The 24150-nt window shown below is 39.9% G+C and overlaps 1 protein-coding gene across 1 annotated transcript; it reads left to right on the plus strand.

Moving 5' to 3' along the window:
• Positions 1–1242: 1242 nt before the first annotated feature.
• On the plus strand, positions 1243–23864 carry hs3st2 (heparan sulfate (glucosamine) 3-O-sulfotransferase 2; the record flags this gene model as incomplete). Its single annotated transcript, XM_084072619.1, has 2 exons — positions 1243–1805; positions 23246–23864. The coding sequence occupies 2 exons, from the start codon at positions 1243–1245 to the stop codon at positions 23862–23864; spliced, it is 1182 nt and encodes a 393-aa protein (XP_083928745.1).
• Between the last annotated feature and the right edge of the window lie 286 nt (positions 23865–24150).

Below are 24150 nucleotides of genomic sequence, written 5' to 3' on the forward strand. Positions count from 1 at the left end.
TCCCCAGCTCAAGTAGTTAATATAGCATCACAATAATTTAAACCACTTTTTAACCACTTTATTTACTTATGTTTATGTTAGCTATTCAAAAATAGCAGATCTACAAGCTCACAGCACGTCACTTTGAGCCGAGATCTGCTATTTTTCAAAATATTAGAAAATATCTAAAATGTTTGGACATTTTTTAATATTTTTTAATCTTCTCTTCTGGGGGTCCCTGACACAAAACCCTTTCAGATGGGGGTCCGCGGGCAAATACATCAATTTGGGGATCCTTGACATGGAAAGGTTTGAGAACCACTGCTGTGTGCCACACACCTGTGGCACAACAATTGGATGACAATTTGATAACACATCATCAAAGTCTTTGTGAAAGTCTTTGTGAATGTGCATTCTTTGCTTTGCGTTCATAGGGATTTGTGTTAGCTTGTCTCCTGTAGGCTATAGCTTTAAACATTGGCAAAACTGGTCAATAATTCAATTTATAGACAAATTTAACCTTGACATTAAGATAACCAATTTACCTAACCCCAAGACAAAATCTGCAAATGATTATCTAAAAAATAATACCGGTGTTCCTTTAAAAAAAAAAAGTAAAACGAATGGGGAATTATCATCATGAGTGACGTCATATCGTTAGTTTAAATATTTATGGTCAGTTCTTGTAACGGCGTTCATTCCTCACAAGTTTATAAAAGCGAGACGTATGGGAGAAGAGGAGTCATTCAGTCCCTGGACGCTGACCTGGGACAATCACAGCTGATATGATAATGAGCAACATGGTGCGTTTTAAGGAGGAGTGAAGAGCTTTCCATTGTCACTTCATCAATGTCCAGAACATCGTCACATAGCCTACTAAGGGAAGGAGAAAAGAGGTGGTCGTCAAATTCCTCTGGGCTTCGAAGATGCTGCATCCAGCAGCTTAAATGATCCATTTATATAGCCTACGACTCAAACTACATTACTTGGACTGTTGGACAAACTTGGGAACTGCCTGTGGACTGATTTTTTATTTATTTTGTGTCTTCTCCAGGCAACGCTTATTATCCTAATCAAAGTAAGTTTTCCTATACAGTCAGTAACCTATGAAAATAAATAATGCTACTTACACCCAGTTGATGCCTTTGGAGAACATATTCCTCTTATTCCCACTTGGATATTATTGCTGGACTCCAACCGCAGACAACAGGATCAGAGGAAGACTTGATGGAAAAACCATGCATGACTTTAATCCATGGAGACATGGCACACAGGTTCCTCTCAAGTCGAATCGTCCCATCTTCAAGTAGATTCAGCAAAAGATTCGCCTTCATCTTCACACTTTCCTTGTCCTTCACGTATCTGTGCTACAGTATTATTTTCTGTTGCAGCACAATCATGACAAACCAAGACTATGACGAGAGAACGATAAGGTGTCCGTCGAACAACAAGAACGCAGCGGGGAGCAAGAAACTTCTGCAGAAATCTAACGGCTGCACTTCGGACATGAGGTTTGTTGTTGCGCCCCGCGCGCAAACGGGACGCCAAACGGCGCCATTAAGTTCTTTACGCAACCAAAGCAAACACGCTGCCTCTTCCAACAATCACTCGTGGGTCGCTTTGAACGAGTTCAAGTTGAAAAACATGACTATTGCTGCACAAAAGTACGGGAATAAGAAGCTGCCCAACGCGCTGATTGTCGGTGTGAAGAAGGGGGGAACCAGGGCTGTGCTGGAGTTTATCCGGATCCATCCGGACGTGCGCGCACTGGGGACGGAACCGCACTTTTTCGACAGAAACTATGACAGGGGGCTTGATTGGTACAGGTGAGGAATAGGAACGGTCATCGTTTGGAAACAATTAGGCTGATTAACAGCAGCTCTTGTCTGTTGCTCTTTGTGTCAGTGGCAGACAGTGGTGGAAAAAGCACTCACACTTTTAAAAGTATCAATACTGCAATATAGAAATACTCCATTACAAGTAAAAGTCCGGAATTCAAAATGTGCTTGAGTGAAAGTCCAAAAGTATTGGAATCACAATGTACTTAAAGTACAAAAAGTAAAAGTAGGCTACTCATATGCAGAATGTCCCATTTCAAGTTTTCAAATATATAAAAATATTTTTGAAAATAGCAGATCTACAAGCTCACAATGCCTCACATGCATTGTGAGCTTGTAGATCGGCTATTTTCAAATGGCCAAAATCTATATGGGTTGAAGTGGTTAATGTATGTTTTGTAATAATAATCAAAATCTACAAAGTACAGTAATTAAAGTTATCAAATAATTGTGTAAAAGTACAATATTTGCTTCTGAGATGTAGTGGAGTAGAAGTAAAAGTATTGGAAATTGGAAATACTCAAGTAAAGTACAAATACCTCAAAATTGTACTTGGGTATACAGTACTTGAGTACATGTACTTAGTTACCTTACACCACTGGTCAGTGAGACACTCAAGTAATGTGTGAGATGTTTTGTAGATTTCTTTCTGACAAGCTTGATTGCATGGTCATGGGTTGAGGTTTTTAGTTAGATTCATTTTCTTATCCTATTTATTTAGCAGGAAATGTAATGCATAAGTACTAACTCATGCGATTATATTCATTACATAGGGCACTATTAGTGTGCTACCAGTCATTGGAAAATGTATTGGGTGTGAAACACACTTATACAGTCCATCTACAGTGTAATAGGCTACACTGTAATTAAACACTGACTAGAATTACTGGCAGGAGCCTGTGTATTAATTGAGGGTGTCATGGTGCAATGTCACAGATGGATGCTTTAAAATGTGTACACACACACACACACACACACACACACACACACACACACACACACACACACACACACACACACACACACACACACACACACACACACACACACATACACACACACACACACACACACACACAGAGGCTATAACTTCACCAGTTTGATTCCACCTGTTATGGATTCGAGGTAGATCAATAGTGTGAAGCTGGCAGTCGTAACTACTGTACAAAATTATGCAAACTCTGAAACCTTGTGCCGGTCCAATATTTGTCATTATTTTATGTAGTTTAACTTGGTTTATGATAAGAAATTGATTTGTTAAAAATGTCATTTAGCCTGTCTTTCGTGCTTGTCCATTGTGCTGTACACAGTGATTAGAGTTGGGGTTAAAAGGATTGGAAGGATATTATCAAATTTGGAATCTTAATTTTGAATGAGTTTCACACACAGTATTTAATTTTAGGATTAAGAAGATTAGATTGAAGGGTGCATCCATTCAGCTTCCACACAGATATCAGCAAGCATCGCCACAGCATTCCTCTGCACAACAATACGCATTACACCCAGTTATACACAACAGATGACAACATGCTTGATGATTGTTAGTTTTTAACCACTTTAACCATTATTTTATACTTTGGCTATTCTAAAATAGCAGATATACAAAAGCTTGTAGATCTGTTATTTTTGAAAAATCGTGAAAACTTGTGCAAATCTTTCACAATTTGCACGATTTGTTCGAATTCTTTCAACTCATATCTTTTCTTCTATTCTGGAACAAAATATTTTTAGATGGCGGTCGGCGGCCAAATACATATCATTTTGGGGGTCCTTGACCTGAAAAAGTTTGAGAACCACTGACATAGAAACATAACTTTTACAGAAAACTGTTTTTAGAGGATTTAGAGGACATTTTGTTGAATCTGCCTCAGGTCTTAATGGGTTAAGTCAACACATTCTCACACCCGTTGTGTCGGACGAGTGACGAGTCTGACAACTAGGGATAGATTTGACCTTACGTCAGTGTTCATTTTGTTGACTAAGACTAAGACTAAAAGACTAAGATTTAGATATTTAGTCGACTAAGACTTGACTAAGACTAAACAATTTCAGATGACTAAAATAGGACTAAAAACGTCACCCGTACCCAATATGACATTGCATTCTGACGAGGATGTGATGATTTACCATTCTCTACTTATCGGTCTGAAACGCAAACGGGGCTGAGTCAGCAGAAGCATAATTCGTACCACTCGCCAAGGCCATTCGCTCGCTCAGGGGTGCCTCCCAGGGCTCAAGTCCGCTTCTGACAGCGTAACTGCCTTGTTTTAAATGTTTCTTTTGCAGAGGCATCAACCTAATACAAGATGGGAGTGCCTCCAGTGTATCCGAAAATGATGTGACGACAAGCGCGTCAACCCTTGGTCAGATGTAGCCCCAACTCTGGATGAGAGAACATATCAGAGTCACCAAATCATGCTGATGAAAATGTTCTTAGATTGGGGTCCCAGAGATTATTATTAATAGTAATAATAATAATAATATCAAATCGAGTCTGTTGTCTAAAGCATATCAATTTGGGGAGAAAAAGGTTGAGAATCACTGCATGACTCCAACCAAAATAGTGGAAATGAACAGTCATGACTATTAGAACATTTTTGGTGTAATGGTTTCATTTTACTGTTGAGACCATTTCTCAAGACTGTGTAGGTGTGTCAGATCATGCACAGTAAATGGTGCATTCATAATAGCGCCTTTATCCGAAGCACTTTACAATGTGCATTACATTCGCCCATTCACACACGTTCACAGTTCACACACTGACGGCAGAGGCAACCATGTAAGGCACCTGCTCATTGGGAGCAGGTTAGTGATTGACGTTTTGATTGACATCTCCCTCATTTTGATTGATAGCTCCCTGGCTCTGCCAATGTCAGAACAATGTCCATTTCTCACTACCAAGAACAGAAAGAACAGATTTGCGTCCTTGGATAGAATGTTCTCATCAAGTTAACATGGGAAGAACATTCTCTCAAGTTCGTGAAACCAGAGAATGCATCTTTCTAATTTGAGATGGACTGTACTTAGGGGTCACGTGGTCACCTCGGCAGCTTGCTGCTGAGACGAGTATAGTTATTGAGAAACCCCTTGTCACTCTCAACCATCATACAGCAATCGATCCTTATTTTTTAACACACCCAAGAGGGCCAATTTCATTCAAAACTAGAATTGTTTAAAAGCTGTCCAAGCAGAACTACACCCAGTTCGAAAATCCAATATCAAAACTTGACATTGTGCGTGTGCGCGTGCGCGTGCGCGTGTGTGTGTGTGTGTGTGTGTGTGTGTGTGTGTGTGTGTGTGTGTGTGTGTGTGTGTGTGTGTGTGTGTGTGTGTGTGTGTGTGTGTGTGTGTGTGTGTGTGTGTGTGTGTTCCATAAGTACCCAACAGTATGTGCCTTTTCAAGTACAGGAGAATAATACATGTATTTGTGAACGTGCAGAGAGCTGTTGACAATGTAAATGTTACGTAATGTACAGTAGCTGTCCTCTTGGTATACAGACTGTTTGGGATTGCAAGTATAGTGCTCTGTCGTCTGTCATTCCCTTCTGTGATGCTTTCCACAACCTTCAAAGTATAACACAGCTCACTTGTAATTAGAGTACATGGTTTGACCCAAAATATTGTAACATAAAGCAATTCAGGCACCAATGGTACCCTATAGGGACCATGGGACCACCATAATAAACATGATTCTAAAATTACCATTGGATGCTTGGACACTGCAGGTGGAAAGCTCCTTTACACACCTCAACAAAATATGAAAATGCAAATAAAATATAACAGTATACACACCTGTTTATTCATAGACCTAAAATCAGTAGCTTAAGAATGTAACCATCATGTTGTGTTTGTTGCTGTGACCAAATACTATGACAGCATTCGTGCCTTTTAGTGGTGGGAGCACGCACGACACACGTACCTGTACACACGCACGAAAAAAGACGAAAAGTCATCCGGCCTGTGACCTAAAATCAGTTTGACATCCCTGTTCTACATCAATGGCTCTTTTTCAAAGCAGCATTTTTGTTATTCGCTGAGTTACAGATTTTTCGATTTGCTGAGTAACCGAGTGAGATTCATTTCTCTATACAAGTCCTACAGTGGGCAAAGCAGTAATCTGCCGCAATGATTACTGGAGTGTATATCTATTTGGATCGACTGTCAAATTCTGTGCAGAAGCTGGCATTGTGTGCATACAGTATAATGTGTATGTTGTTTCTATCTGTCTGCCTGTCCCACCGTTTCCTTTTAAATGAAATCTTATTTTGTCCAAATAAGACACGCAATGTTGAAAAGCAGATCAAGTGCATCATTTCATTGAAAAAAAAAGATCAATAATCGTTAATCTTGAAATTGTACGTTCTCTTTGACACACCCAGATACCACATCTACCCAGTCAGAAACATACAGTATACAGACAATTAACGATTTTCAAGAGCCCCATTGTACAGTCTACGTTTTTACCGCTTGAATGAGCCAGACCAGTGTGACAGAAAAAAAAAAGAAGAAGAGAAATGGTGCAGTGTTCATTACTGTGCCACCGGAGCAGAACACAGATGTGGCCTCATTTAGATTGTGTCAGGGTTTTCACATAACTATACAGGGTCTGATCAGAATTAACTGCCACACAGCAAAGTTCTCAGCATAAATTTACAATCTTGGAGTTAAAGCGGCACTATGTAACTTTTCTTTATGAATAAAATGTAATTTTGGCCAATCTGTATAATGGTAGAGTATACTGTATGTTAATACTATAACCTATACAATTGGGGTGGTTATGTTTTGTCTCCCTGCTCTTCTATTGAGGCATTTAGATTGTGTCAAAGGTCATGTCTCACCTAGACACAGGATATCACTCGAAGTTTGACCTGATGGTCAAGATTCAATTTATCCCCTGAGCAAGCAGGCAGGCTCTATTAGCTCAATGGTAAAAATGTCAGCACTTGCGCTGCATGGAAACCGGGTTCAAATCCGAGATAGAAGAGGAGAGTTACATAAAACTAACATTAAACTAAGGCTGAGAATTTATTTTAATTTCCTTGTACAGTACCTCTCTTACGCAATAAAATCCTCTGTGTTGGTTTATCCATTTGTAACTGAGAGAGTGTACGAATGTGGTTACATTTGTACATTTTACAGTGCAGTACGTTTTTCTATCCATTTTCCACAGGACCATGAACATCAAACAAAACACATCACCATGCACCAACAAGACTTGAAAGGGCATCCCAGCTCTATTGATTGTACAGGAGTCAGAAGCACTTGCAGTGGAGCCTGTGAGATGTGTTGAAACTTTATGAGCAGCGGCTGCAGCTAAGAATATTCCTGGTTCACCATTAATTGGCTCTGGGAGGCAGGGAGGTATGAAACACGATCATCACAAAGGTTGATGAGGACAGGAAGTTGGATGGTGCTCATTTAACTCGGAAAACCACACGTTTCTACAGTGAGGGGTGGCCAGGCCTGTGTATTATTAATGAGCAGACTTCATGGCAGTATAGCTTGGTGACATCTAATGGGCAGAATTAATAACAAAAAACTACCTTTCAGGAAAGGTCTCCCAGTGGAGCCAGTCCAAGACACAAAAAGATGATCATTCTTACGTTGAATAAATCAGTGTATTGACTAGTGTCTAGTGTGAGTAAAAAAATCGGTATTGTATTCTACATGCCTATAAAATAAAGATTTATCCGGCAAGTAATAAAGTGGTGTGATCCATCCTGTACAATATGATGAAATTTCAAATACCAACTACAATTGTGCTATTTCACTTCAAATGAAAGACTGTGGTTAGTGGTTTGTAATGGCTGTAGATCTGTCAGGCGGCAGTCCAAAACTGATATATGATCATTACACAGTATAATCCTGAGCGCACATTTAACTCTGAGTGCACAAATGGCCCCCAAATGTGTCAATCTGAACACTTGTAAAATATGTACTATGCCTTAGATACTGTACAGAGCAATATACCCACAGAGACATATCTTGTGTCCCAATTCCATACTAAATACTCTAACCATGATGTTTTGAGTAGTGTGTTCATTCTGGAAAAAAGACAAAATACAGCATTCTTAAAAGTGCCTGTATGTACTGTATACTAAAATCCCTGGATTGAGTCTGATTTAAATGGACACAACGGAAGGGAGGAAAAAAATATTCAAGGCTGGAAAAAGTCAATTAATCAACTAACGTCTTCTTGACGAAAACAAAGGCTAATCATTTCGTTATCATCCATTCCTTCCTGATCTAATGAAAATCTGCTCATCTGTTTTGATACTTTGCTAACAAACAATCAACCAGACAGGAACAATTACAATACACTGCCATGCATAATTGCTGCGGGAATGATAACTAGAAAGATTGCATGCACTAGAGTCCATTTTTCCCTTCAATGCCATGTTGTCAAAATGTATGTAATTTCCACTTAGAATTGTGACAGAGTCTGTCATTTTGACCAAAACATTTTTAATCTTTTTGACCCCAAAGTTAATCATCTCTTCGGGGTAACCTATACTGATCCTTCCCACCAAATTTCATGAAAATTTGCCCACCCATTCTAAAGTTATTTTGCAGTCAGACAGACAAAATGGGGTGAAAACATAATCCCATTTCAACCCCATTGGCAGAGGTAATTATTCCTCATAGATGAGTGCGTCAATGCAAATACAACAGTATAAAATCTATATCGGTTTTGAAATATTGTGCAGTTGTTATTCATTATACGTTAGCCTTCTGGAGGTAAACGGTAAAGAACATTATAGAGTATGCCAGAAAAAGCGAGTTAGCAGGACGGTTTTAGATTGGTTTCTGAAACAACCCACTTAATATCAGCTTACTGTAGCTACACTGCAAGGTATGCTGTACACATACATATTGGAGGTGAAAAATGTATGTCACGTCAGATCTAAGGGATGCAGGGGCTGCGCGTGCTCTGAGGGCAACGAGTTGCCCATATCTGGTTCTAGACTGTCATACTCAATAAATACAAGGTTGCATACAATTTCCCCCCATCTAAAAAGTAATTTCCGAAGTATTATAGGATTTTGAGACATTTTCATACAGGTTGCCACCCAGATGATACTGTATCTCATTATCCATTGCTTGTTTCTGCCATGTCCTGCAACCTTGCAAAAAAAAGCAGGGACTACAGTATAACCATGTACCAGAGAGTTATAAAGAAAATGTATGAGCCCAGAAGAGGTTTTATGGGTCTTTAGGTGAAACCACCAACCCAGCAGCTGTTAATTAATCTGAATCATTTATGTAAGCAATTAACTGAAACCTTCACCTGAGAATGTGTATGTTTCTTGGCAAGGATTTCAGAGGCATCCCTCGGTGTCTTCATTTTGGCATCGTTGGGCAGTTTCCTAAACCACGCGACACTTTGGCAGCACTTTATTCAGCTCAGTCAATCAAACATTATTGCTCAAGAAGAGGTCCCAGGGGTGCCTGGTGGCCCAGACAGTTGGTGCACAGACTACACTCGTTACTATCGGGCAGAAACCTTGTATCTCCGCATTTCAACTTTTTAAGTTTTTTCATACATCAATGCCCTACTTTGTCATACGAGTGTCACACAAAAGTAGAGAAAATAGCCAATCTACAAGTTAGGGCATTAACAGAATAATCGAATATTCGAATATTCGACTATCAAACCGACTATTCGACTATCAAACCACTATTCGATTATTCGATAAAAAAAAAATTTAAAAAAAAAAGTTGTTTTTTTTTTTTTTTTTTTTAGATTTTTTTTTTTTTTGTGGCTTTTCTGCAGCAGACACGCAGCTGTGAGCTCTGGTGTGACGTCAACTCGCATTCCTTGAGTCCAGTCATCAATGTCATTGAAAAAAAAAAAAAAAAAACTTTTTATTTTTTTTTATTTTTTATTTTTTTATTATTTTATTTTTTATAATCAAATCGATTAATCGAATATTCGAATACTTATAGGTCGAATAATTCGAATACTAAAAATCACTATTCGTGAATGCCCTACTACAAGTTCACATCTCTGAAACAATTTGAAATTTGAAGTGAAAGTCGTTAAGTGTGTCTGTGGGTTTTACAAATATTGAACCAATGAAAAATATTACCAGGAGTTTGTGACTAGATACTAACTACATTGGATCTAGTAGAACACAGGCTCTTTTTGCCATTTCCTGTAAAGTAATGGTTTTGGACATACAAGGTTTACACCTGACAGCGAGGACCTGGCTTCAAATCAGACCCTTCTTGACTCGCATGTGTCTCCTCTCTTTCTGTCCTTGGTTTCCTGTCTCTCTACACTGACATATCTGAAATAAAGCATAACATTCCAAAAAGTAATATAAAAAAGATCAAGTGTCCCCTGCACTATGTCCTTAGCAGAAAAATACATTGATTATTCTTACAAGAGACTAGTTCAAATGACATTGAAAAAGACAATCTATTTTATTCAATAATTGTGCTTCAGCATAGAGCATTAACGCGTTTTCATTCTGATATTTGTCCTTAAAGCATACCCTAAATCATAACCAAATAGATTCCCCTCACTTGTCACTTCACACTTGTTTCTCACACACCGTTATTTATTTCTTTATGGTTATTGTTTGTATCACTTTAATTTGAGTTTTTCCATTTTTCTTTGTTTGCAAATTCTCAAAGATGTTTTGTTGTGTCTATCTCACCTGCGTATATGATGTCTTTGAGTTAATCAGAAGAGGTATGTGAGAGGTATTTTATTGTATTTTAGTATCTTAATCTAAAGCCTACAGTAGCTACTAGCTCGATAATCGCACCCTGTGTGTCAGTTAATTAGTCGCTGCGAAACACTCCCTGGATGCCAAAGCCGAACCTCTGCCCCGAATTTTTCAGATTGGCCTGTTATAGCGCCACCAGGAGGCTGCATTTGTTTTTATACTCCTATAGATTTTGTCCAAACATCACGCAAATCGGTACACAGTATCTCTCTAGTCATGTGATCAACACGGATCTGTCCAATTTTCCATATTCCATCCTGATTAGCTAAGATCGGCTTCCAAAGTTTGCAGGAGTGCTCCATTTTGAACAAAATGCCTCAAATAATGAACACAGCGTCCGATTTCCGTGAAATCTTGCACGCACATTCCCACTAGGCAGAGGAAGAAATGCCACTTGAAATATTCCAAATCAGCCTCATGGTGGCGCTATAACAGGCCGATTTGCATTTTTACCTATAACTGCACCGATCTGTGTGAAACTTCACACGCACACTCCCTAGAGGCCAAGGGAAAACCTTTGCCCTGCATTTTTCCCATCTGCCATTTAGAGCACCACCAGGAGGCCGACTTTTGTAAAACCCGCTTCGTAGGGTCCCAGCAGAGGTATAGTCCGGCAAGAGTCAGTGAAGATGGCCTTTTTTGCAACATCGTATCCAAAAAGTAAAGGTAGCTCCTACAGATATTTGCAAAATAGTCAGAAAGTAAAATTGGGTTGAAACAACCGTTTAAATAGCGTATTTAATCAGCCTGTGCCATGTTTTCCCATTGTAGCCGAATCGGGTGCAGTACTGACACCTGCCATCGGAGGGTCCACCCGGGTTGAACAGGTCAAACTGTAACTGTTATAGACTGTGTTGTGAACAGGATAGGCTTCATTATTAGTCCCTGTCATTTTACCTATCAGTGCAGTGAAAAGACCAAGTTGATCCATCAGTGCAGAAACCCTCCACATTGTGATTGATAGTTTCTAAATTAAATTCCAATCAGAAGAGCTGCTATCCTGCGGATTCATAAAACCCCTTAATTAGAAACCGTGTGTCTTCAGAAGCCTTTTAATGTTTGATTACAGGCAGTGAGGGATAGGAACATCACACTGTGATCACACATTCAAAATTGCCTTATTGCAGATGAAACAGAAGTGACACATAGTTAAGCCTGATTTATACTTAGTCGTACTATGGTGTCACGCACCATAAATAGGCGTTCAACAAGCTCACATGTGAGCGTGTTGTTTGTGAGTTTGCAGATCTTGAAACTGGAAAGTGTTGCTACAGTATACAGTATGACAGCTTCTGATGCTTTCATTTTTAAGAAAAATAAATGTTTAAGGCTCTGTTATAGCTTTTTCACAGTCATTATAAGTGTTGTTCTGTTCTCAGAGGTGTGTGGTTATGTAACATTGGCAGACAGACTCTGAAGTGTCTGCGTCTCTGAGCAACAAACATTATATTTCAACTAGTCAACTGGCAATAAAAATAAGTGTGTTGTTACACTTGATGCCAAAAGACTAGCCTGCCTGCAGAGCTCTAGTCCAGGCTCCATCACTCTATGCCACTGTCACCTCTGGACACATGCAATATGAAATGAGTTGTATGCTTCTCTTCTCTACTGTCTCATTTCACTATACTATAGCTAGCTAAACAAAAAGTGTTGTACAGTATTCTGTTTATTCACTCTAAACCAATTAAACTGACATCTATTCCAACTATATTATTCTGACTTTCTATGAGGAACCGCTTGCTTTAATGGTGCAAGTCTGCCATTTCTGAATTATGCATACCGAGAAATGAAATGGCACTTACTTACAGTACCTGCTAATAATTTGAGATTGTCAATAACAATGGTTTCTTGTCTGACTTATGTTGTAGTTTTGATTTTTGTTTGATTAACTGTTAATGGTACAGAGTAAGTAAAAGAGAAATAATTTGCAGACAGATATTTTGCTTGATAAAAGTATCTCTCACCTTATGGATCAGAAAGTGCCATTCATGTATTAAGTGGTGCTGTGAACCATTCATTGGACTTTGACTGTTAGCCACTGGTTAACATTCTTGTATGTTTTAAGCTATAGAAAGAACAGGACACATTTGAAATATTTGGATCCACCACATGCAACTCAGTCCATTATCCCAAAGTGATTAAAATGTCAAAGCCAAACCTGTAATGTATTCTGACTCTAGTTTGACCCGAAAACGATTGCAGTGTAAATTACGAAAATGAATTTAGTTGGTGAGGAAGACATCATCAATCTTCTACAATTGTGATTTGTGACATTAAATAACCGCTTAATCAAGGTGTGTGTGTGTGTGTGTGTGTGTGTGTGTGTGTGTGTGTGTGTGTGTGTGTGTGTGTGTGTGTGTGTGTGTGTGTGTGTGTGTGTGTGTGTGTGTGTGTGTGAATGCCAGTATAGAGAACTAGTGTTACTAGTTACTAGTGTTATATATTTAATAAGAGTTTGAGTAAAGTGCTGAGAACAGGGCACGGTGTTGTTGTGAATGACAAGGAGTAGTACTTAGATGTCAAAATATCAGAATCGTTTCATGAAAAGCTGCAGTTTAGTGACAGATGGTTAAAGGTGCAGTAAAGGATGTTCTTTTGTTAAAATAAGTGGTTTCTATAGTCTATTGCTGCTCTATTAGTGCTCTTGCCCCCCCCAACCCCCCCAAACTTCTCTGTACCGTCCCGTCGAGCAACACTGAGAGTGTTTTTAGGACGGCTCAAGCGAAGCGAGCCGTCCTCTATGGAGAGAGATGAAAGGCAAGTGAGGTATGTGGGAGTTAACCTCTCGAGGTATATAAAGAGAGGAGGTGGCTTAGGCGAAAAAGGGGCGTAACAGGGCGTGATTTGGTCAGGGACTCTCTGTTTGTGGGAAAAAGGGGGCGGTCTTGCTAAAAACGGGTCTGGAACGCGTCGTCATTGCTTCGTTGCCACCGATTGGTTGCTGCAACTTGGCTTCATGCAGGGCGACGCCCCCTCTTTGCTCCAAACACCGATTGGTTGCTGGCTTCATGCAGGGAGACGCCCCCTCTCACGCCCCCTCTCAGGTCTGAACATGCCCCCTCTCACATCTGAACATGTTTGCACCGCCGCCATTGTTCCAACACCAGTGTCCGCGCAGCTTAAAGCCCCGCCTTCCCCTCTACACACTGAGTTCTTCATGCAGTATCACTCTGCAGAGAGGCATCAGAATTTTGTATTAAATTATAGAATGCACCAAAACATTAATAAGTGTCGACTTGAATCTATTTAAGCCACAATAAAGCCCCGCTTTTATTTTTGATATTTTTTTGGGGTTCATTTCGCATAGTTTTAGATGATTTTCCGTGCACATTTCTTCATTTAAGCATCGCGAGCTGCGAACGGCCTTTTTGCATGTAGTTGAAGCGCAAGGGGGGGAGAGAGTCGCAGATAGATAGCTGGAGAGTTGAATAACCTCCTCTTCAAATAACCAGATTTATTTACCAAAGTAGCCTATGTAGGCGACCTACATGTTTATGTTTTAGCTTAGACACGGGTAGCCTACAATAGTTGGTAGATGATTGGTTTCTTTTAGGAGCGCTTTGTGATGCACCGTGCAGTTAAATCCGCCGTGTCAATAAATTCCACTGCCCGCTCTTTGATGAGTCCTCCATCCTCCATGAATCGAATACAAACTGCAACTAGTTCCCGTTTGGAAAGCGGGAAATATTTATACGCGAGTAGGCCTATTGCAAAATATTGTCCAATGTCCACTGAGTTCAGCCTTTATTTTACCAAGCAGGACTGATGCTGCAGCCTGAAGCAGCTTGTCCTGAAAGTGGTTTAGGCGGTCGATCGCGGTGGCTACCGTTCGTTTAGGCGTCCTCGCGTCGATGAGTTTGCTCTGGACAAACTTTTTTTTTTACGCTGGTGCCATTGCTGCCTCTCTGCTGTCTCAACAATCAAAAATGAAGAGAACGAGGCCAGGACATGTGTGTGCTGTTTATATTGTGCGCTTATGTCATGACGTAGAAAACCGGTTCTGTGAATGAGGGACACAGACAGACATATTTCACACTCGAGTGTGAAATGGGATTCTGAGAATACACATTGGCTCAATTGCTCAAAAGACCCAACATCCTCCAGACACGCAGGACGTAGAGAGAATGGATGTGTATTACGTTATTTGTCAGCCTTAAGTATAGGGGCGATATTCATAGTAAATACACAAAAAGCTGTCTGGCGGAAGGAAGGCACAGTGGCCCTCATTTATCAACGCGGTGCAGCCCGAATAATGAACGTACGGCGATATCACCGCACCTTTCGGCATTTATCAATATATCCTGACGTGGCCTTCATCCTACTTTACGCTGAGATCTCACGTCTGGTCGAGACCAGTTGTTGACGTTGCCTGCGCCCGTTTATTCCATTCTAGACCTGCGGAGCAGACGGTCTGACAGGCATCTGGACACATATATCCACTCCAACTCCAATCTACACTAATAAATAATCCCTGTGAAAATATAACATTTTATAAAGTAATTTAAACAAACTGCTTTAACAGTCACTCGGTTAAGCTTGCAGATCTGCATGGCTGCGTTGGCTATTTGAAAATAGCAGATCTACAAGCTCACAACAGGTCCCATTGCGAAGCGTTGTGAGCTTGTGGATCTGCTATTTTCAGCGCAGCAGCGATTCTGCGAGATAATTTTCGGGAGCCCCGACATTCTTTTCATGGACAGTGAGGTCTACAAACTTACAGTAGCTTGTCCTATGTTATGGAGTTATGTCATACAGAGTTATGTAGGCTACACAACCTGGCTGGGTTAAGGATATAAACCCGACGCTCCAATATTAACGTGGCGGCACGGAATCACTGCATTCCGCCCGAGTCTCAAAATGCACAATTTGTGAGCGCCATCATGTTCACACATTACAACAACAATAAGGCTCAAACCCATTCAGGGACATTAATCACTTATACAAAATGTTTTGCATCAATGAAGTCAATAACATGCTATTCAATCTGTCGCATCATACACATGGACATAGTAAATGCATCTGTATGTTTACACATTGAAATGTGAAAACAGTGGAGCACAATAGCATAAGTGTAATGTCACCTTAAACATGTAGGCTAGCTTTGTTGTTTTATAGCAATAGTATATAAATGCATTTCCTGTCATCAAACCTATGTATTCCTTTTTACGTTACTGTATGTGTTGTTTAGCATAGGACAACCACAAAATTCAGGTCAGCTGTTTGTAACATCGCATCCGGGGTACTACAGCCAACGTCATTGTCAAGACAACATAGAGAGTGTGTGAATGCCCCCTGCTGGACAGGCTGCTTTCCCAGTTAGCAGTACTTCATAACGTCACTATATCACACAGGTTTATAGACCTTTAGTTATGAATTGCATTGCAAACTGACGTGATTCAAATATAAATGGCATGGTGGAAAGAAGTGATCGAATGTTTTACTTAAGTAAAAGTATCAATACTGCAATGTACAAGTACTGCATGATGAGAAAGGATTCGGAGATAATAATGTGCTTCAGTAAAACTATTAGTATTTAAATGGGCTTACAGTACCCAGAGTACAAAAATGTTTGCAAATAGCAGATGTGGAGCTGACAACGCAACTTAAACTACGACAAACTAATCGTTATTCTCTGCCAGCCCTTGAAATACCCGTACACACAATTAGCTTTGGTGCCATGAGGTCAGCTTGTACATGGGCAGTTTAAAACATATTTTTAATAGGCTAGGCTACATGTTACCACTTGAAAATGGGACATTGTGCATAATGACTACTTTTACATTTGATACTTTACGTACATTATGAAGCCAATACTTTTGTACTTGTGAAACTCTAGTAGGCTACATGTGGAATTCCGGACCATTTGTAACAGAATATTTTAATATTGTTAGCCTTCAGTGCTATCATGCACAGTTCTAAACTAATTCGTCTCATCGTCCGACAACAGCACAGTCAAATGCAAAACGTCCTCCACGTTGCTTGTCCGACTCGGAACCGAACTCCCTCTCGTCTCGTGGGGGTTGGTTTGGCAGAGATGATTGCGTTTCGCCTCTCCCACGACGCTCGTCGATAAGAGACCCACGACGTCGAGCTAGCCTAGCACTCCTGACGTGAACAACACCAATCTCCGTACTTTCCTCGTCGCACGGGCTGATTGTTAAATAACTGTACCGATATCTGAGCTCAACCTAACTCAAGCTATTCCCTTCGGTCCAGGGACGAATACACGTAGTAGATTTGGCGTAAAACACTCAAACTACAACACAACAACTACACATAAAAACACGCAAAACCGATACTGACTTTTGGTAATTTATTAACACACACATATACACACACACACACACACACACACACACACACACACACACACACACACACACACACACACACACACACACACACACACACACACACACACACACACACACACACACACACACACACACATTCACACATAAACACACATGGTTACTAAACTACTAATACTTGGTACAGTATCTGATAGCCTCAGCCAGCCCAAGAGAAACTACACACATTAGCTCTCCTTAAAGTGGGTGCTAAAGATAAGCATTGTAAGATGCTGTCGCAGTAGAAGTAGGTTATTTAACTGTAAACAGAAAACACACAAATGGAAAATACTATTAAAACTACGCAAACAACATGTATAATAAAATAACACACAAAATGACAATTTTCCATGCACAATTGTTTACCAGCTCGCATTCAACGTGCAGTCGTTCTCATATGCTGGGATGAAATGCTCTTTCAGATGTAAACAACTTTACTGCGCATGTGCAAGACCACTCGTGGAATTCCTTTGCAATAACACACAAGTTTCACATAAACACGGATGTTTGTCGCATCACAAAATTAAGTCATTCTTCCCATGACATCTTAATTTCCACAGGAATCAAAACCACAAAGAACATTTGCAAATTGGAGTAAATACGGTTAAATGTGTGGTAAAAGTGGAATCGAAAATAACAGTGCGTCCTCCGTGCGCTAGCCTAACTTGGTTAATAATGCGCTTGTATGAGGTTACCAAACACACTGTTTTTAGCCAAACACAGTACTGTCCACTATTAATTACTTACTTATTATCGACGCAAGTCACGTTATTATGCTTTTTCATGGCCTTGTAAAGACGATCACTTCCGCATTTTCTTCTTCGGTGGTATAAACTATGACACGGTTGCCAGATTTTCGAGAGAGTAATAAGCAACCAGGTCAATGAAAACAAGCCCAAAGATGTAAGTGGCTATATGAGCACTATAAACCTATATGCATCGGCTTTTTGAAAATAGACGATTTGGAAATAGCCGATCTACAAGCTCACAACAAAATAATAAAAACAAATAAAAAGCAACTAGCAATATTTGCAAGCAACTTCACAGAGAACGAGGTCGCTTATAATTACTATACATGGCAACACTAGTTACAAACAAAACATGTGTCATGAAATAGCAGATCTACAAGCTCACAACGCGTCGCCGCCTTGTGAGCTTGTAGATCTGCTATTTTGTATTTTGATTGAATACTGTATTTACAAAAGTATTTGTAGCTATGATTCCCTGCTTTCATATGACATGAAATAACAAAAATGAAAAAAGCCTAGATGACTTATCTGTCGTGGTGGGTTACATAGATAGATAGATAGATAGATAGATAGATAGATAGATAGATAGATAGATAGATAGATAGATAGATAGATAGATAGATAGATAGATAGATAGATAGATAGATAGATAGATAGATAGATCGATCGATAGATACACACATGCATTTTAAAAAAAAAATCTCAATAGCACAATACCTCCCTACAGCAAACCACATCCCATCTTCACTTTTAAAGACCCACCCACACAACAGCATTACTTCAATTCACGTCTACACAAAGTAGCTTCAATGATGTACATGTTAATGCTTAATACCTTTTCATGCCACCTCATGCATTGTTTTTCTCCTCTGAATGTACATAGCCATGGCAGGATATGGCCTTCGACATAAGGTCTTACAGTGGCCTTCATGTAACATCACTGGTAATTAGAGTCCGACCGATAGGGATTTTTGTGACCGATACCGATAACCGATTTTAGAGAGGTTTGGATTATATCGGTCACCGATAACCGATATGCAACCGATATTGTGAATGTTATTAGCTGGAATGAAAATAGGCCTTTTCTGTTTTTTTTTTTTTACATTTACTCAAGTACTGTACTTAGGAAAATTTTAAGTAAAATTTTGAGGTATTTTTTTTACTATTATTATTAGTAGTAGTAGTAGTAGTAGGCTAGTAGTAGTAGTAGTAGTAGTAGTAGTAGTAGTAGTAGTAGTAGTAAAGTATGGAAAGTATTTCCAATTTTCAACACTTTTACTTCTACTCTATCTCAGAGGCAAATATTATACTTTTACTCCACTACAATTATTTGAAAACTTTAGTTACTAGTTACTTTGTAGATTAAGCTCTAGAATATTATAAACAACACACACATTAACCACTTCAGCCCTACACATATCTGCCATTTGAAAATAGCAGATTTACAAGCTTGTAGATCTGCTATTTTCCAAAGATTTTTATACATTTGAAATCTTGTTGAACAGGACATCGTGACAGTCGACCGTCGTGTATCCATGGCTATTACTCCCTCTAACATTTCCCATGTTTTTAGCAGTGGTGGAAAAAGTACTCAAATTCTTTACTTAAGTAAAAGTACCAATACTGCAATATAGAAATACTCTTGTTACAAGTAAAAGTCCAGAATTCAAAATTTACTTGAGTAAAAGTACAAAAGTATTGGCATCAAAATGTACTTAAAGTACCAAAAGTAAAAGTACTAAATATTTGAAAATAGCAGATCGAGCTTGTAGATCGGCTAGGTATAAAATAGGGTTAAAGTGGTTAATGTATGTTTCATTATATCATAATTTATATCTGAAAAGTAACTAGTAACTAAAGTTTTCAAATAAATGTAGTGGAGTAAAAGTACAATAGTTGCCTCTGAGATGTAGTGGAGTAGTAGTAAAAGTATTGGAAATTGGAAATACTCAAGTAAAGTACCGATACCTCAAAATTGTACTTAAGTACAGTACTTGAGTAAATGTACTTAGTTACTTTCCACCACTGTTTTTTAGTGTATTGAAATAATGTCATGCATATTTGTCCAGTGCATAGCCTACTGCAGGCCTTGTTGACTAGATTTAGGAGAGATTTTTAAGCTCTTGCTCCTGAAATGATCGATTATTTTTAAGGGGAAACGCCATCATTTAACATGCAAGTCAATGGGTGAGAAGGAGATTGCCAGGCACAAATGGTAGTGTAGGTAATTAATGTATTTGTGCAAGATGACCCTGCTACTGTATATAAAATGTGTATATTACTCGTTCATCATGGTTCATGTTCAAATAGCTCAATCCAAAATATAATGCTGTAGGCCTAAGTGTTAAGGTTGATACACACCGGGGCGATTTTTTCGTGCGAATAATGCGTTTTTTTTTAAAACCTTATAAAGTCAATGGCTCCGTACATGGAGCGAAAAAGCGAAAAAGCGAAGCGAAAAAGCGTCTTTTAATTATTCGGAACGAGTCCGAATTTTGCGTATATTCGCTATTTTCGCCGGTGTGTAAGGACCTTAAGGCTGTATTTACGCACCTGCTTAATTGTAATTAATGCTTCAACATAATTATGACCGGTATTTTTTATCAGATGTCTGATAAATTTGATTCATTCCGGACATTGGGACCAGCAGGTTACAATCCTATATCGCAACCCCTGGTATACCACATTGCTTAGCAGAGTTCAGTGATGCAAATGCATGTCAAGTTGATCAACAGATTGTATTATTCCCCAATGCAATAACAGTACTGAAATGAAGGCTATAAGGGCAATAATGGGAGCCCTTTTTTTTAAAAGTAACTTCAAAGTTACTTTTCACAGTAACGCATTACTTTTTGGTGTAAGTAACTAGTAAAGTAACTGAGTTACTTTTAAATGAAGTAACTAGTAATGGCATTGGTAACTGGTCACTGGTTTTCAGTAACTAGCACAACACTAGCACAACACTACAACGGTGTCTAACCGAGAGTTATACTTCTCCAGTACAACGGTGTCTAACCGAGAGTTATACTTCTCCAGTACAACGGTGTCTAACCGAGAGTTATACTTCTCCAGTACAACGGTGTCTAACCGAGAGTCCATGCAGATCACAGTTGACAAATATTATATATTATCAGAGCTATTATTAATGTTATCGGTTTTATCGGGATGACATCATAATTCCTGATATCGAACCGATAATTATCGGGCCGATACTTATCGTGCACTAATAATTTTATCACAAATTATTTTTATATTTTTCTCTGTTGTTGGTGACAACTCTAGTGCGTCCCATGGACGCCACGACGGTGTCATGAATGCGTCCTTTCACAATATTGTGCGTCAGCGACGCAGGACGCAGGCCTATGAGCATCTCTGCTCAGTGCGGCTGCAGAGTTCATGTGCAACATCTTGCATGCATGGCTGTGGCTTTACAGTTTTCCTTCGCCGTGTCTGTAGGTCACCCCCAGGGACCCCCAAGGGTCTCCAGGGACCCCTAAGGGGGGGGGGGGGGGGGACGCGGACCTCCTTTTTTTTTTTTTTTTTTCATCCCATGCTTTTGGACCCCCAAAACTATTTTCTTTTTTGGGGGGGGGGGGGGGGGGCCTGCACCGTCCATCATGACATCTATGTCATTCTTTCTTGTTTATTAAGTAACAGGGTTCTCCCCGTCTCTCCAGATCTTTAGTAAACTGAAAATACATTTTCACGTTGGGATAACAATTTTATCCAATCAGGACAGAGAACTCATACCAGTTACAGGATAAACAAGTAAAATTGGAGGTGATGAAACAAAATTGGAACCGAAACACTGTAAAATTGAAGCTGACGAATGTGTACTCTCTTCTAATTGATGAAATTGGCAATCCACCTGAAAATGAATGTTCTGTTAATCTGTTCATCAAAGAGCTGGAGAGATGGGGATACGAATACAATTGGCCCGTGCAGGGGAGGGAAGCCGGACGGGGAGGGTGGTATTTGTCACGGCACGTACTTCTACAGGCTGTGGCGGTACCTGTCAGTAGGGAGTGTTGGGCGGGAGGAGTAGGACTAAGACTCTACATCCTCTCGGTGGGGGCTCCTCACTGGCAGGTGAGTCAGTAGGATACAACAGCAGTGACAACACACATGTGTGTGGGGAGGAATTAATTGGCATAACGACTAAATTGGGGAGAAAAAGGGGTAAAAAAAAAGAAAAGTTGATCTAAAAGCTCTTGTAGAACTTCCGCTATTTTCGAAACATTTTGAAAGAGGCTGAATATTTTGACAACATTTTAAGGACACAGATTTACTCTCATGGCACAAGATATTTTCAAATGGTGGTCCGCAGCCAAATACATCTCAATTTGGGCATCCTTGAAATGAAAATGTCTGAGAACCACTGCTGTAGGCATCCATGTTTTAATCCATTTCCGTGTCATGGCTAGTTCTGGACTATCATAAACTGTTTTCCTTCAGTGTGGCTCGATAAATCTCAAAGGACAGAGAAAAAAAATGTGTGTGCATTGACAAGAAAATACAGATTGTTGATCACACAGCCAACAGCCAGCTTACATTCTCTTGCATCACCACCATACTTTGTGGAATATGGCATCGCATTTTTGTGTGTGTAGCAAAGCTGCTTGCTTTAAAGGTCCATCTCATGAAAGATTCATGTTTTCCGGTGGCCCTGAAGCACCCAAGGTAACAGCTCAGGATTCATAAATAAAGCTAAATGGATCAATATTTCCAACACTTAAGAGCTACCTCATGACCACCTCTACCCCCTTAGAAAGGTTAGTTTCTAATCGAAGGCTTTCATCAGAAATAAAACGGAGATTGTAGCAATTAATCATTCTCAACTGCATGGGAACTTACTGGAAATCCACTAAATTATTCATAATTGCAGTGATGTGTTGAAACTCAGGCACTTAATTAACTATTGTGATCACAAAAGCAAAATATCACTATTGGAGTAGACGTAAAATGGGAACATTTTTGTATGAAGCCAACAGTTACTGTATTTTACTGTAAGATGAAGATGATGACTAAATACATGTTAGAAAAGGCTTAAGTTTCACTGGGTCATTAAAATCAATATGTCAATGTTAACTAATCTATAACTAAGTAAATTCATGTTAAAAGGAAAAAAGAAGAAAAAAAGCCACTAATGCCTTTAGAAACAGTGATATTTCATGCATGTTTCTGATTAAGCTTGTGCAACTCACCAGTCAAAATGGGAACACAGGTTATTTTTTTATTTCCTGAAAAGTAACCGGTCCGTTTTGGAAACATTTTCTACCCGACCGCAACAATATTATACTTATCTATTTGACAAGGTGTTCCAAACAAATTGCTGAACCTACCTTTTAATAATACCATAACATGTCTCCGTCTAACAATCTCTTTCTCTCTCTTTCTCTCTTTCTCTCTTTCTCTCTCTCTCTCTCTCTCTCTCACACTCTCTCTCGCTCTCTCTAATATATAGGTAATTGTGATTTATTACATGTCAGTGATTAAACTTCTCCTTGAGGTCTTCATCATAGTATCGCTATAAATAGTACCTGGATTGATCGTTTTTCCGTTCTCTGTCTCTCTCTCTCTCTCTCTCTGTCTAGGGGACTAATGCCACGGACTCTAGACAGTCAAATCACCTTAGAAAAGACTCCAAGCTACTTTGTCACCAGAGAGGCACCTAGACGCATCTCCAGCATGTCCCACGAGACCAAGCTGATTGTTGTGGTGCGTAACCCGGTCACTAGAGCTATCTCCGACTACACACAGACTCGGTCCAAGAAGCCCGACCTCCCTGCATTTGAGGAACTGGCCTTTAAGAACAGGAGTTCAGGCCTTGTTGACACTTCCTGGAACGCCATCCGGATCGGGATGTACATCCTGCACTTGGAGAACTGGCTTCAGTACTTCCGCCTCTCGCAGATGCACTTTGTGAGCGGAGAGCGGCTGATCACAGACCCGGCGGGGGAGCTGGCCCGCGTGCAAGACTTTTTGGGAATCAAGCGCATCATCACGGACAAGCACTTCTACTTCAACAGAACCAAAGGCTTCCCCTGCCTGAAGAAGCCAGAGAGCAGTGGTCAGCCACGCTGCCTCGGCAAGTCCAAGGGCAGGACTCATGTGCAGATGGACCAGGAGGTCATTGAGCAGCTGCGAGACTTTTACAGGCCTTTCAATGTTAAATTCTATGAGACAGTGGGGCATGACTTCAGGTGGGATTGAAAACGTCACATACTATATCAAGATTGCTGCTTTGGTCAAGTCACTGGTTCTTTCATGGCGTGACACGATAAATGTCTGAATTCAAGTGACGCTACCGTCACAAGATGATCTGTCAGGGTGAGGTTATTGAGTTGTGTATAAATAGTGAAGCTTGTTCTGAACTAATCAATCAGTCGGACACACAATGTATCCTCATATGCTTAGTTTTCTCCGCCAGGCCAAAGGCCAGGGACTGTGTGTGTGTGTGTGTGTGTGTGTGTGTGTGTGTGTGTGTGTGTGTGTGTGT

This window comes from Gymnoscopelus microlampas (genome assembly GCF_963454915.1).
Source record: "Gymnoscopelus microlampas genome assembly, chromosome: 11".
NCBI classification, from domain to species: Eukaryota; Metazoa; Chordata; class Actinopteri; order Myctophiformes; family Myctophidae; genus Gymnoscopelus; species Gymnoscopelus microlampas.